Genomic DNA, 16,098 nt, shown 5'->3' on the forward strand with positions numbered 1-16,098 from the left:
TTGGATATCTCAAATGGTTTGGCCGTGGTGAGACAATGTATTTACGGTGTAAAAAGGAAAACAGGAAGTGTTAAAACTTCAACATACATTGACTGATTTTGATGAAACTTCAAATCAAACTGTGTTTGATATAAGAGGCCGAACACATGGATGTGACTATTGTGAGTCAAAGTCATAGCGCCACCAACTGGCAGCAGGAAGTGTGTCACTTTTAAAATGCTTTGAAATCACCCTTTTATTTTTACCCGATTTGCTTCAGTCTTCGTCAGAATAATGTCAGATGTGAAAGGATTCTTGATATCTTGAATACTGTTGCCATGGCAATGCGGCAAACATTAATATTCTTTTTTGAGGCTCTTAGCAAGTTTTAAATTACATGAAACTTGACACACACATCAGAGTTGTCAGCCAGTAGACAATGGAAAAGCCTTAAAAATGGGCGGGGAGGAGGGACTTTGTAGCGCCATCTTTTGACAAAACTCTGTACATGTATTGTTCTCATCGAGCTGGACAACTTTCTAATTTACAGTCATTAGCTCCGACCAATAGGACGTCGGCTATTTTGGTTTGAATTTTTTTGAAAAATCAGGCTCTGATTTTTAACTACTTCTCGTATAGATTCTTACGATTTGAACCAAACCTTCTGTACATTGCAAACAGATTTTGGTTATCTTAAACGGTGTTGCCATGGCGAGGAATTAAATTAATGACAAAAAGGGATGCAGGAAGAGTCTCATATCTTGACAAATCCTTTTACATTCACTCGGTTTAAATACATGTCATGCACAGTCTCCCTAAAGCCCCTGGGGTGGCAGTGACGCCAGGCTTGGGCCCGTCATCGCTGCTTGCAGCTATATTTCAAACTTCTTTTTACCCCTAAGCGAAGAACGAAAAATAATTTTGTTGAGTATATCGGGGCCTGTTTGATCATTTTGTATGCTCATCATCTCTAAAATGTGCACTGCAATTGAGCATTATGTGCTTTCATAAATGGTGATCAATAATATTTAAGGTCAGAAGCTTGATGTAAGATCTCAAACGTGCCCAGACAGAAGCAGTAAATGATGATGAAACACCTTCAGCTGGTTCTGCTCAGGTAGTTTGTGGGTAGTTACCTAGGCACTCTGAGTCCTCTCTCTCGATTACAGGCGCAGGCGGCCCACGGCAGCGGAGCAGGATGAGGGCTAAAGTTAGGATGGCAGGGGTCGTGACGGGGCAGAACGAGCGGGGGTTTGATGTACACGGGCGGAGGGGTCGCGTGCAGGAGGGAGGGTTCGGTGGGCAGCGAGCCCTGTTTGGGCAGGTGCAGGAAACTGGGTTTGGGGTTGGAGTTAATGTCCAGAGAGGTGGACGACAGGAGGAGTGGAGGCGGGCTGTACACGGACCAGCGGGTGAACACCGGGGGAGGAACGGACTCGGGACCGGGAGCGACGGGACGCCCACAGGGCTGTGCTCGAGGGTGAGGGAGAGAGAACGAGGAGAAGGAGGAAGAAGAGGAAGAGGAGAACGGGTATGGAGGGGGCGGCCTCTCCTCCTCAGGGGAGGGGCAGACGAGACAGGAGTCCGGCCAATTGGACGACACCTCGTCAGAGCTGCAAAGATTTTCAAGGTTGACACATAAAAAAGGACTGACAGCGGGGGGAAGCTGTTGTGTCTGAGGGCGACTGTGTGATTCAGTGCTCTGGAATATTCAGGGATCAATACGATCAGCTCCATCAACAGCATTTCTGTAGTTACAACGGCAGCATTATGTTAATGAGTGCAGTTGTCTCCACAGTGCGGAAATAAGTATGTATTAATATCAATTATTAATTATAATTAAAATAATAAATATTATTAAAATTAATAATTAAGATAATGTTATTAATGTTATTTATTTATTCATGTATAGTTAATATTAATATTTAAAATAAATATTTATTAATATAAATTATTAAATGATAAAATTAAACTAATAATAAATATTAAATGTTAATAATTAAAATAATGTTATTAATATTATTTATTTATAATTAATTAATTGATTGTAATTAAACAAATACATATTAAAATATTAATAATTCAAATTAATATTTAATATCAATCATTAATTAATTATAAATTAATTAATAATTAATAAATACTATTAAACATAATTAAAATAATGTTATTTATATGAATTAAGTAAATATTTTTGTTAATATTAATACAATTTATAGAAATATATATTAATTAATTGAAATTAAACAATAAATATTAAAATAGTAATAATATTCAATGATATTAATCATTGATTTAATGATATTAAAATTAATATTAATAAATATTAATAATTAAAATAAATATTTATTAATATCAATTATTTATTATAGTTCAATTCAAAATATTTATAATGAATAATTAATATAAATAAGTACAAATAACTTGTTAATTTTACAAATATTTATTAATTGATTGTAATTGAACTAATAAATAATATGAAAATAGTAATATTAAAATAATATTTATTAACATACATTTTTATATAATTATTTAATTCTATTCCATATTAACTTAATTATTAATTACTTAATAATTAGCATTCATAAGTATCAATAATTAGAATGCATAATTTTAGCATGGTTAGGTAACATGTTTAATAGCTATAAATGTATATGAAACTCTGTATACTTTTCCACAAATAGTATGGTGTATTATACGTTTTGAACCCAGAGCACTCCTTTAAAATATTCATGATAACATTCAGCAATGAATAAAACACAAGGCCTGTCTGATTCATTTAGCTAAAGCTTCACACATTCATCAACTAAACATGAGTATTCATGAGTACAGCATTTTTGGTTGACCTACTGCTAAAAGAGAGAAAAGAGGAAAGAAGGAGAAAAACATGATATCTGAACTTCAGAGCTTCAATTCAGCCAACTAACAATTCATTAATATTATCAAAACTGAACATTTCTTTGCTTTACTTTGCACTTTAAATCACAAACTTTATTTATTTGGACTACTTCAAATGATATTCAAGTGTGATTTAAAATATGATATTAATATTCATGATGTCCTCAGATGGCTGAATTGAAATGGGCAGCAATCAGCAGAGTACAGCATTATGTCATGTGCTCTTGATTCCTGTTGGTCGTTTACCTGGTCCTATCGCTACTGATGGGGGGCGGAGTCTGTGAAGGAGAGGTGGAGAGGTCGCCCGCTTGCTCAGGGTTCAGCGAATCAGAGGGCGGCATGGGTGGCTGAACGCTGGGAGGAGTTGACGAGCTCTTACGGGATGACGAGGAACCTCTCCGAGACACCCATGAAGTGTCCATCACTCGCACTCCCATACTGCAACAGGGCAGACAAATGGCCAGTCAGATCCCTCGCAAGAGTATGCCAGCCTACTCAAGTAAATACACTACCGTTTATTAATTAATTTAAAGAAATTAATACTTTTATTCAGCAAGGATGCATTAAAAGTGTATCAAAAGTAACAGTAAAGACATTGATAATGTTCCAAAAGATTCTTTTTCAAATAAATGCTGTTGTTTTGAACTTTCTATTTATCAAAGAATACTGAAAAATATTATTTTTCAAGAATATTTCAAGAAGCTGTTTTCAACATTGATAATAATCATAAATGTTTCTTGAGCAGCAAATCATCATATTAGAATGATTTCTGAAGGATCATGTGACACTGAAGACTGGAGTAATGATGCTGAAAATTCAGCTTTGAACACAGGAATAAAATATAGCTGCAAGCAGCAATTAAGGGGCCAAGCACTAGCTGACTGTACTGTACTGCAACAATGAGCAATTAAAGGCATATTAAGATGACTGAAAAATCATAAACAGTCACTAGTAAAGATTTAATGGCTTATCACTTTGGACCAGTAGGTGTCACTGTAACCAAATTGATGTGGTGTGGTCAGAGTGAGGTGACAATGACACATGCAAAGTTTGGTATCAATATGCTAAAAAATTGCAGACATACAGCCTTAAGAGTTGCCTCATGCCTCTTTTTGCTGTGGTACATGAAAACAATTTTGTCTATTGACACAAAATCCATAACTTTTTGTCGGCACAGTCTGAAGATGATACGATTCGATTTTGGTGGAAATCGGACGGTCTAGGAGGAGTTAGAAAAAGTAGGATTTGAAAGAAAATCAAAATGGTGAGTTTCATACTGAGTTTCAAAGTGATATGCCAATGTGTTCCTAAAATATAGCATTTTATGAAAAAATAAAAAATGGCCGATATGGGTCAAATTGGATATCAGTTGACTCGGCATGTCTCCCTGAATCTAACTAAACCACATTTTTAATTTTTGAACAAACCATTCTTAAGTTATAAGCAAAAATAAGCATTTTTCGTATCTCCGGATCAGTAGGTGGCGCTGTGCTGAAACGCAGCATGTAATCTCAAGTCATCCTTATGATGACAGTTTGATCTGAATACGAAAAAGTGTTGAGGAGATACAGTCTTATGTCAATTTTCACAAGCGCTACGTAAAATTAGTTTACACGTTTTTCGAAAAAGGTTTGACAAATCAACTTGAATTCCACAACTTTTTGTCGGCACAGTCTGAAGATGATACGATTCGATTTTGGTGAAAATCGGACGGTCTAGGAGGAATTAGAAAAAGTAGGTTTTGAAAGGAAATCAAAATGTCAAGTTTCATACCGAGTTTCAAAGTGATATGCCAATGTGTTCGTAAAATATAGCATTTTACGAAAAAATCCAAAAAGGCTGATATGGGTAAAATTGGATATCAGTTGACTCGGCATGTCTCCCTGAATCTAACTAAACCACATTTTTGATTTTTGGACAAAACATTCTTAAGTTATAAGCAAAAATAAGCATTTTTCGTATCTCCGGATCAGTAGGTGGCGCTGTGCTGAAACACAGCATGTAATCTCAGGTCATCCTTATGATGACAGTTTGATCTGAATACGAAAAAGTCTTGAGGAGATACAGTCTTATGTCAATTTTCACAAGTCCTCTATCAGTGTGCCAAATTTTGTAACTTTCCCGCAAGCGGTTCTATGCGATTCCCAGAGTGGAAACAGAAGGAGAAGAATTTACTACATTTTACTTTATTCAGATAGAAAACAGCTCTTTTATATCGTAATATTTCACTATTTTATACTGTATTTTTGATCAAATTAATGCAACCTTGGTGAGCAGAAGAGACTTCTTTCGTAAACTTACCAACCCTAAACTTTTGTACGAAGATTTGAGACATACTACATCATGAAATACTCTTAAAACAATTTAATATGCCATCTGAACGGCAATTCATATCACTTTCATCAACATTCCTCACAAGCTGCCAGAAAGAAATACAACACCACAAATGTCTTATCAAGAGCGTAAAGAATCAGCACATTTGCAGGAAATCAGGAAAGCTGAGACTGACAAAACAGGAAGAGACAGAAGCGTCACCGTACCTTTGAATTTTCCTAATGCTGCATTAGTGGAATAAAAGCAGAAGCATCAGTAATTCAAAGCCAAAGAAAGGACAGCATGACGAAAACCAGGAGACGTGCATTTAAACACTTAAAGCAGAACAGACCCGTCTTTCTTGTAGAACTCCAGCATCATGTTGTCGGTGGCGACGCTGAGGGGTCGTCTGCTCTGGTCCGAATGCCTGCGCTCTGATTGGTCCATGTCAGGGGACGGCATGGAGCTGTAGTTGGCGTTGTGATTGGTGTGGACGGGGCTGCCGTAGTTGCCCGTGACATTAAACTCGATCTCTGCGAACACAGAGCCGTAATTATCAAACAGTTCCTGATGCTCAAACAGTAGATCATGGTCAGGGGTTTCATGAACTTCACCTCCAGGGAAGAACCAATCAGCATGCTGGATGATCGGCTCAATGATCCCAACTATCTGCAGCGAGACTGTGGTCATCATCTCTGTAATGTTCCTGAGAGAAACAACACAGACGAGCGAGAAGTCAAACGTGCGGTGTCGCCATAAAGATGCTGAAGGTGTGTGAAGAAGCGCCGCTCACCCGTCCGTACGCGCCCACAGCAGGTTCGGCCCCAGGACGATCGCAATGTTTCCTGGTGTCATTTTATTGTAATCTTGATACTCGTTCAGCTTGGCAAGAAATTTAATCAAATACCTGGAAATGAAACAGTGATAAAGTTATAAAGTTATTATAAAGGTATAATAAATTTGCAAAAATTTAAGACGATATATACCTAAGTATACACTTGGAACTCGGGACTTCTCTTATGAGGATACTCGACAAAACAGGCATCTTTCTGTGCACACGAGTCATGTGTGTCACATGACGTGACATTCACAATATGGAATGCCAGAAGATTCAAAAACACGTGAATTTTAACGCGTATTTGCATGTGAAAAATCAGCACGTTGATGTGAAACAAGAAATACGCATATTTTGAGCGTTGTTAATGTGTTCAAATTTATGCGTTTTTGAACCTTTTGGCTTTCCATATTCTCGTTTGTTTTGTGGCGCTTGAATGGTTTAAAAGCATTTGCATGATCAAATAATCATATAATGTATACTAATCAAATTATGACGAAAAAAGGGATGCTGCGTTAAATATTTTTAACATGTTAAACTGAAAAAATTAATCAGTTGACGCATTAATTTTGACTGACCAAATATACATATTAGAGCTGTCAAGTGATTAAAATTTTCAATCTAATTAATTGCACAATGTGGCAATTAATTGCAAAAATTCTTCATAAACTTTTTCATTAAAATTACATTTTTTTTAAAGTCATTATTGCGTTAAATTAGAAAAAGCATCAAATAGATATTACAGAAAAAACAATTTTTTTTAAAATTTGATTCAACAGAATTGATTATACAAACTTTTAGGCTTCAACTGCCATGAGGGCGAGTAAATGATGACAGAATTTTCATTTTGGAGTGAACTATAACTTTAATGGGCTTTTTATTAATATGTAAATAATGACACTCTAAATAAGAAACTAAAACTGCCAGTAGGTGGCGGTAAATGTTAAAAATGAGTGAGTCATTGAGTCATTCATTCATTCGATTCGTTCAAACGGCTGATTCATTCAGGAATGAAGTAAATGGCTCTCTTCATAAATGAGTCATTGAATCATTCATTCACCCAATTGATTCGCTCAAAACACGGATTCATTAAGAAACGAATCACTGTTGTGTGTTTTCCAAGACACACAACAATTCTGCTCTTGCTTTATAGGTGATATTTTTGTTGGCCAAATTGAGCAAAAACAGACAATATTGTGAACCTGGGTCGGTATTACTATGAATGATGGGATATGCAGGGTTTGTCAGAAACTGTGGGATCTTTGGACTCACTTGAAGTTGTTGCTGTTTGCAGTGGGCAGCCTTTCACAGGTCGACAGCAGCGCCTGCAGACGCTTGTCCTGATCCGCAATACTGCAGTCAAACACACACACACTCCTGAATAAGTCCACCAGAACACTAACCATCAAAAAGAAAATACGCTTGATGATTATTGTTACGGTTCACTCACTTTGATGCCTGGATCCACTCCTCATACAGGTCAAAGGTCAGCAGGGGTTCGGGCAGCTCCCGCAGGTATGATTTCAGAGCACCTGCGCAGCAGAAAAACAATGAGATCAGGATCAGGAGCAACTGTGTGACAGTTCAGAATAAATGAGGGAAATCTCACCTGCAATTGCATGCGGATCTACAGAATATTCCTGAAAGTCCAACACACCGCAGTCTAATGATGCCTTCAGCTTCTTCAGCTTCGAGGCAGATGGAGCGACTCGAAACAGACCCTGACACACACACACACACACACAGATAAAATATGCCCCTTTTTAATACAATTATATGAATCTAAACAACAATTAACACATTATTATTATTTTCAATCAAACTGAAGTGTCCTCTGTCTGCTGGCACAGGGTTTCCCAAAATGAAAAAATTATAACGAAATAAATCCTAAAAATATTCAACTGAAATAAATACATAATTTTAAAATATAAATAAAACACTAAAAAAATAAAACATTTTATTTGTTCACTTGCATGTCATATGCATTCAATACTAATATACTATACATGCATTAAATATATAAAATTATTAAATGCAAAAATGAATATACAGTCAAACCAAAAATTATTCAGACTTTTTTTATATTTTTGATATATTTTTACTAGTGGGTGCAGGACACTACAGTTCATTTATGTAAGTGAGGATAGCAAAATAAAGTAAACTGTGACATATTATACCCAAAAAATCCTTTATACAGTGGACTACCATTAAAATTGATAAAAATTTGGGAACAAAAATGATTCAGACACTTTGACCTGAGCATGTTTTGCTTAAGTGTTTTCTGACATAATTAAGATTAATTTAACTCTGAGCTCTTGTCATATTTTATTAACATTTATGTTTAACTATAGTGAATAAACTGAATTAATGAATGAAATGTTCAAGGTATCGGAATAAATTTTGGTTTGACTGTATATTATATATATATATATATATAAAATTACTAAAAATTTGAAACATTTATTTTTTTTACCTGCATGTTATGCATTATGTACTAATATATAAAATAACTAAATAAAATGTACTAATATTGAAAATTATTAAACATAAAAAAATAATAAAAAATATGATAAAGTACACACACATTATATATATATATATATACTCATTAAAATGCACAATTAAAATAATATTAAATAATTTAAAAAAATACAATCACTAAAAAGTATAAATATTTTATGTTTTTATAAAGACATTTTTGTAATTTTATTTATAATTTTTTATATTTTTACCTGCATGTTATGTGACCATTGACCAACATCAGAGAATGGTGAACATGCAAATGTAAATCAAATATAAATGTTAAATAAAATATAATATTTACAATAAATAAAATATTATAGCTCAGAGCGGTTCAGCCTTTGAATCCGTTTTATTATATCAATTACAGTATTTCACTACAGAATTTGGATGAACATCTGTCCACAACAACAACAACAAAATGCAAAACCCAAAGAAATGTGAAGGTTCACCTCCTCCTGCAGGCCGCAGTCCAGCAGCACGGTCACACACGCTTCGATGGGGAAGGCGATTTCTCTCCCGCTCAGAGTCAGGTGTTCCTCTAACGGTTTCCCGTAGCACGGCTTCTCCACCCACGACTCTGAAACACACAGTTTACAATCAATAACATTTTTTAAATTATAATTATTATTATATTTTTCTTAATTACTTTTTTAAAATAATTTGTAAATAATTGTAATAATAATTTAAAAAAAATAAATGAAAAATATTATTTATTTTTTTAAATAAATATATAAAATAATTGTAATTTAATTTATATATATATTTATATATAAAATATAGTGAAAATATAACAATTATTAAATAAAAAATAGGAAATATAATATAATATAATTTAAAAATGGTCAATAAAATGTTTTGGGTTTTTTTAGACCTAGCTTCCAGTTTTTTTTCAGTTAATTGTACCCTCTGATGTTCATTCCTGCTCCTCACCCTGTTGAGCTTTAATCTGAGGGAGAATGTTCTGGAGCAACTCCAAAGACTTCCTGTGATACTCCGCCTGAACCTCGATCAACTGAAGAGAGCGAGAGACGGAGACGTTAATAATAAAACGACAGGCTGTTCGTCTAAACGAGTAACACACTCACCGTCTGGAAGTAGTTTGCATAGTCAATTTCTTTGGCCACGAAACTATACATGTCCGCTGAGAGCTGATCCTGAAAAACATTTACATTAAAAATGACACGCACTTCAGTGAGAAAGAGAAAGACAGTTCGGTTAACCTGGAATAGCATACGTCCATACTAACATTTTTTATAATATGCAGTACATATACGGTGCACAACTGTGTGTATGAAATAATCTACATGTGCTGAGAGAAAGTGATAAGCTCCACCCACTCTGCAGATCTCCATGCGATTGGCCGCCTCCTCCATCTCCTCCCTAAGGGCGTCGGCTTTGGCCCCGGTTGGCGTTTCCTTATTAGACAGAGTTGAAGATTTGGATGACTGCTGCCACCTAGAGTTGGGAGGAGAGAATGTAATTGCATTTTTCATACTGCTTTACTTTATATCTTGAGAAGTAGTAATTATAAAGAGTTTTACATAAAAACAATGCAAGTCTATGATTATATCTCACCGTGTGCGAGCAGAATCCATGTCCAGTACCAGTTTGGCTAAATGTTTTCTTTGCTTTTGAATGTTGGGAATTTCAACCTTAAAAATAAACATATAAACAGAAAGATGTATGTCAGTCTTAGTGCTTTTATAAAACACATTATTTTTAAGTGTCCTCCATCCAAAATAATAAATAATTAAAAAAAAAATAAATGAAAAATAATAAATGAAATAAATAAAATTATGTTTTAACATTATATAATAAAATATTATAAATATAATTGTATATATTAATTAAAAAATATAATTACAATTAAAATAATTAATTTCAAAATAAACTATATATATATATATATAACATGTGAGAAATATATATATATATATATATATATATATATATGAGAAAAAAATATAATTACAATAAAAAACATCAAATAATTTTAAAATAAAAAATAAATAAATAATTTCAACCTCTGAGGAACCAAACAAAAAAATAAACAGATAAACAGAAAAAACACACGTCAGTCTTATTGCTATTATAAAACATTTACACAAATTGTTCAACACATTATTTTTAAGTGTCCCCCATCCAAAATAATGAATAATTAAAACTAAATAAATGAAAAATAATAAATTAAATAAAAAAAAGTATTTTAAAATGATATAATAAAATATGATATAAAAAATCTATAATATTTTATTATATATTTATAAAAATGTTTATTATATATATATATATATATATATATATATATATATATATATATATATATGAGAGAAAAAAATATATTTACAATTTTAAAAAATCTAATAATTTTAAAATAAAAAATAAAAAAAATAATTTCAACCTTTGAGGAACCAAACGAAAAAATAAACAGATAAACAGAAAAAACGTGCGTCAGTCTTATTGCTATTATAAAACATTTACACAAATTGTTCAACACATTATTTTTAAGTGTCCCCCATCCAAAATAATGAATAATTAAAACTAACTAAATGAAAAATAATAAATTAAATTAAAAAAAAAGTATTTTAAAATTATATAATAAAATATGATATAAAAAATCTATAATATTTTATTATATAATTATAAAAATGTTTATTATATATATATATATATATATATATATATATATATATATATATATATATATATATATATATGAGAGAAAAAAAATATATTTACAATTTTAAAAAAATCTAATAATTTTAAAATAAAAAATAAAAAAAATAATTTCAACCTTTGAGGAACCAAACGAAAAAATAAACAGATAAACAGAAAAAACGTGCGTCAGTCTTATTGCTATTATAAAACATTTACACAAATTGTTCAACACGTTATTTTTAAGTGTCCCCCATCCAAAATAATGAATAATTAAAACTAACTAAATGAAAAATAATAAATTAAATTTAAAAAAAAGTATTTTAAAATTATATAATAAAATATGATATAAAAAATCTATAATATTTTATTATATAATTATAAAAATGTTTATTATATATATATATATATATATATATATATATATATATATATATATATATATATATATATATATATATATATAAATATATATATATATGAGAGAAAAAAAATATATTTACAATTTTAAAAAAATCTAATAATTTTAAAATAAAAAATAAAAAAAATAATTTCAACCTTTGAGGAACCAAACGAAAAAATAAACAGATAAACAGAAAAAACGTGCGTCAGTCTTATTTGCTATTGTAAAACACTTACACAAATTGTTCAACTTATTTTTAAGTGTCCCCCATCCAAAATAATAAATAATTAAAAAATAGAAAAGTAAAATGAAAATAAACAAACAAATAAATAAAAAATTTAATATTTTTATTTATAAAATAATTACATAAATAATTGTAAAATAAAAAGTGAAAAAAAAATCAGATTTAGTGTTGACCTGCATGAATATGTTGTTAAATTACTGAAATATTATCTCAAAATCAGTGGGACTTTATGTAAATATTTTAGCTCGGCCTTTGATTTCCTTTCATTATATCCCTGGATTACTGGATTGACCAATCAGCATCCAGGACCACAACCACCTGTTGTGTTATTTACATTACATTATAGTAAAAAAAACAAAAAAAAAAACAAGACCAAAGTTGGCCATAAAAGCATTGAAATGGAAATGTGAGTGTTAATTACTGTGAAAGAGCTAGTTTATTTTAGTTCGGTATTATGAACACACACACACACACACCTCAGAGAGAGTGTAGAGCGGATCCACGACGTCTCGCTCGATCTGGAGTTCGAAGAGCTGAAGTTCTTGAGCGAGTCTGTCTTGCGTCTCTCCACAGATCTTCAGCATCTTGCTGCACAAGAACATTCAAGATACACAGATGAGATCATTTAAAGCGCCTCTGTCATGCTTTTCTGATGTAACAGAGCTGACTGTGAATGCAAAACCTCTGCAAAGTTATTGTCTCCTAAAAGAAAGAAGCGATTCTGAACTGAAACGAGTTGTCAGTCGTGGGTTTGTAACTAATTTGCATAATGCCAGCCTATTGGTTTGTGTTGTTCATTTCGAGAAGACGCTGTTTTCTGCTGCCAAAGCAAATCCACTTTGATGAGATTGATACGGTAATCACCATCGTTACGGTTCGTATCAAGAGCTGACATTCAGATATGCTAATGAGCGTTTGGTATCCGACCAATCAGAGCAGAGAAGCTCTCAGAGAGGCGGGGTTTGGAGAGACCGAATCTTTGAACGAAGCGTTTCAGACACTGAGAGAAAACAGCTGATGCTTCAGTGGATATTATGAGAAAATGTAATTGTTTTAAACCTTGGATGAATGTAAATCAGTTGTAGGAGACGACAAAACACAATTCTGAGCATTTTAGGAGCACTTTAAGCTTTAAGTGTTTGAGAGACGCTCTCTCACCCCAGCAGACAATCATCACCCAGAACAGCGGCTCCTTCCACCAGACACTGAGCCAGAGACGTCAGAGGAAGCTTCTTCTGCTCGGAAACACAAACACACACACATATATATATTAGAAAACACACTTTTGGCTGATAAAAATACACCCCGACAACTGTATGTCACTGAACTTCTTTGTTCATGTATATATAAAAACAAACCATCATAAACATGTATCTTATCATGCATATGCATATGTCATGATTATGGACTTGATATTATGTTTCTGATTCCTTTAGTTCCTGTTTCCCTGCTCTGTTTAATTTCGGTTTCCTTCTTTTCTGATTATGTCCATGTTTGTTATTATGGTTACATATTATAATATCTGCACCTGTCTGTCATTATGTTCATCTCACGATTGTTTAATTTCTTGACGGTTCTCGTTTACTTTTGTGTGGTTATGTTTCTATTTTTACTCTGCGATCTCCAGGAAATAATGATGATTTGCAGTTTGGTAAAAGAATCAGATGTTCAGTATCCACTCTGAAGGATTCAGTGAGTTGATTCAGTAAATGATATGTCCGAATGATTCATCAGCGAGTTGATTCAGTGAATGATTTGTCTGACTGATTCATCAGCAAGTTGATTCAGATTTGTCCGACTGATTCATCAGCGAGCTGATTCAGCGAATGATTTGTCCGACTGATTCATCAGCGAGCTGATTCAGTGAATGATTTGTCCGACTGATTCATCAGCGAGCTGATTCAGTGAATGATATGTCCGACTGATTCATCAGTGAGTTGATTCAGTGAATGATTTGTCCCAATGATTCATCAGCGAGTTGATTCAGCGAATGATTTGCCCGACTGATTCATCAGCGAGTTGATTCAGCGAATGATTTGTCCGACTGATTCAGTGAATGATTTGTCCGACTGATTCATCAGCGAGCTGATTCAGTGAATGATTTGTCCGACTGATTCATCAGCGAGCTGATTCAGTGAATGAATTGTCCGACTGATTCATCAGCGAGCTGATTCAGTGAATGATTTGTCCGAATGATTCATCAGCGAGCTGATTCAGTGAATGATATGTCCGACTGATTCATCAACGAGTTGATTCAGATTTGTCCGACTGATTCATCAGCGAGTTGATTCAGTGAATGATTTGTCCGACTGATTCATCAGTGAGTTGATTCAGATTTGTCCGACTGATTCATCAGCAAGTTGATTCAGATTTGTCCGACTGCTTCATCAGCGAGTTGATTCAGTGAATGATTTGTCCGACTGATTCATCAGCGAGTTGATTCAGGTTTGTCCGACTGATTCATCAGCGAGTTGATTCAGTGAATGATTTGTCCGACTGATTCATCAGTGAGTTGATTCAGATTTGTCCGACTGATTCATCAGCAAGTTGATTCAGATTTGTCCGACTGCTTCATCAGCGAGTTGATTCAGTGAATGATTTGTCCAACTGAATCATCAGCGAGTTGATTCAGTAAATGATATGTCCGACTGATTCATCAGCGAGTTGATTCAGGTTTGTCCGACTGATTCATCAGCAAGTTGATTCAGATTTGTCTGACTGATTCATCAGTGAGTTGATTCAGGGAATGATTTGTCCGACTGATTCATCAGCGAGTTGATTCAGTGAATGATTTGTCCGACTGATTCATCAGTGAGTTGATTCAGTGAATGATTTGTCTGACTGATTCATCAGCAAGTTGATTCAGATTTGTCCGACTGATTCATCAGTGAGCTGATTCAGTGAATGATTTGTCCGACTGATTCATCAGCGAGCTGATTCAGTGAATGATTTGTCCGACTGATTCATCAGAGAGCTGATTCAGTGAATGATTTGTCCGACTGATTCATCAGCGAGTTGATTCAGTAAATGATATGTCCGACTGATTCATCAGCGAGTTGATTCAGGTTTGTCCGACTGATTCATCAGCAAGTTGATTCAGATTTGTCTGACTGATTCATCAGTGAGTTGATTCAGTGAATGATTTGTCCAACTGAATCATCAGTGAGTTGATTCAGTGAATGATTCGTCCGACTAATTCATCAGTGAGTTGATTCAGGGAATGATTTGTCCGACTGATTCATCAGCGAGTTGATTCAGTGAATGATTTGTCCGACTGATTCATCAGTGAGTTGATTCAGTGAATGATTGGTCCGACTGATTCATCAGCGAGTTGATTCAGTGAATGATTCGTCCGACTGATTCATCAGTGAGTTGATTCAGTGAATGATTGGTCCGACTGATTCATCAGCGAGTTGATTCAGTGAATGATTCGTCCGACTGATTCATCAGCGAGTTGATTCAGTAAATTATTTGTCCGACTGATTCATCAACGAGTTGATTCAGCGAATGATTTGTCCGACTGATTCATCAGCGAGTTGATTCAGTAAATGATATGTCCGACTGATTCATCAGCGAGTTGATTCAGGTTTGTCCGACTGATTCATCAGCAAGTTGATTCAGATTTGTCTGACTGATTCATCAGTGAGTTGATTCAGTGAATGATTTGTCCAACTGAATCATCAGTGAGTTGATTCAGTGAATGATTCGTCCGACTAATTCACCAGTGAGTTGATTCAGGGAATGATTTGTCCGACTGATTCATCAGCGAGTTGATTCAGTGAATGATTTGTCCGACTGATTCATCAGTGAGTTGATTCAGTGAATGATTGGTCCGACTGATTCATCAGCGAGTTGATTCAGTGAATGATTCGTCCGACTGATTCATCAGCGAGTTGATTCAGTAAATTATTTGTCCGTCTGATTCATCAGCGAGTTGATTCAGCGAATGATTTGTCCGACTGATTCATTAGCGAGTTGATTCAGTGGATGATTCGTCCAACTGATTCATCAGCGAGTTGATTCAGTGAATGATTTGTCCAACTGATTCATCAGCGAGTTGATTCAGTGAATGATTTGTCCGACTGTTTCATCAGCGAGTTGAATCAGTGAATGATTCGTCCAACTGATTCATCAGCGAGTTGAATCAGGGAATAATTTGTCCAACTGATTCATCAGTGAGTTGATTTAGTGAATGATTTGTCCAACTGATTCATCAGCGAGTTGATTCAGTGAATGATTTGTCCAACT

At 34.0% G+C, this 16,098-nt stretch overlaps 1 protein-coding gene across 5 annotated transcripts in view; it reads right to left on the minus strand.

The window, feature by feature from the left end:
• Positions 1-16,098, minus strand: part of arhgap44b (Rho GTPase activating protein 44b) — a 70,835-nt gene that overhangs the window by 4,510 nt on the left and 50,227 nt on the right. For 4 of the 5 annotated variants that reach the window (XM_067369570.1, XM_067369569.1, XM_067369568.1 and 1 more), the window contains 14 exons: positions 13,009-13,085; positions 12,327-12,438; positions 10,124-10,200; positions 9,886-10,003; positions 9,634-9,702; positions 9,479-9,560; positions 8,998-9,125; positions 7,635-7,746; positions 7,476-7,557; positions 7,298-7,378; positions 5,984-6,097; positions 5,805-5,896; positions 5,543-5,723; positions 3,124-3,315 (listed from right to left, as the gene is read on the minus strand). In XM_067369570.1, coding sequence (XP_067225671.1) covers positions 3,124-3,315; positions 5,543-5,723; positions 5,805-5,896; positions 5,984-6,097; positions 7,298-7,378; positions 7,476-7,557; positions 7,635-7,746; positions 8,998-9,125; positions 9,479-9,560; positions 9,634-9,702; positions 9,886-10,003; positions 10,124-10,200; positions 12,327-12,438; positions 13,009-13,085 — 1,517 coding nt within the window. Of the gene's footprint in view, positions 1-1,115; positions 1,593-3,123; positions 3,316-5,542; positions 5,724-5,804; positions 5,897-5,983; positions 6,098-7,297; positions 7,379-7,475; positions 7,558-7,634; positions 7,747-8,997; positions 9,126-9,478; positions 9,561-9,633; positions 9,703-9,885; positions 10,004-10,123; positions 10,201-12,326; positions 12,439-13,008; positions 13,086-16,098 lie in introns of all 5 variants that reach the window. The other variant, XM_067369572.1, reaches the window with a different exon arrangement.

Source organism: Chanodichthys erythropterus, chromosome 19, assembly GCF_024489055.1.
Source record: "Chanodichthys erythropterus isolate Z2021 chromosome 19, ASM2448905v1, whole genome shotgun sequence".
In the NCBI taxonomy this organism is placed as follows: Eukaryota; Metazoa; Chordata; class Actinopteri; order Cypriniformes; family Xenocyprididae; genus Chanodichthys; species Chanodichthys erythropterus.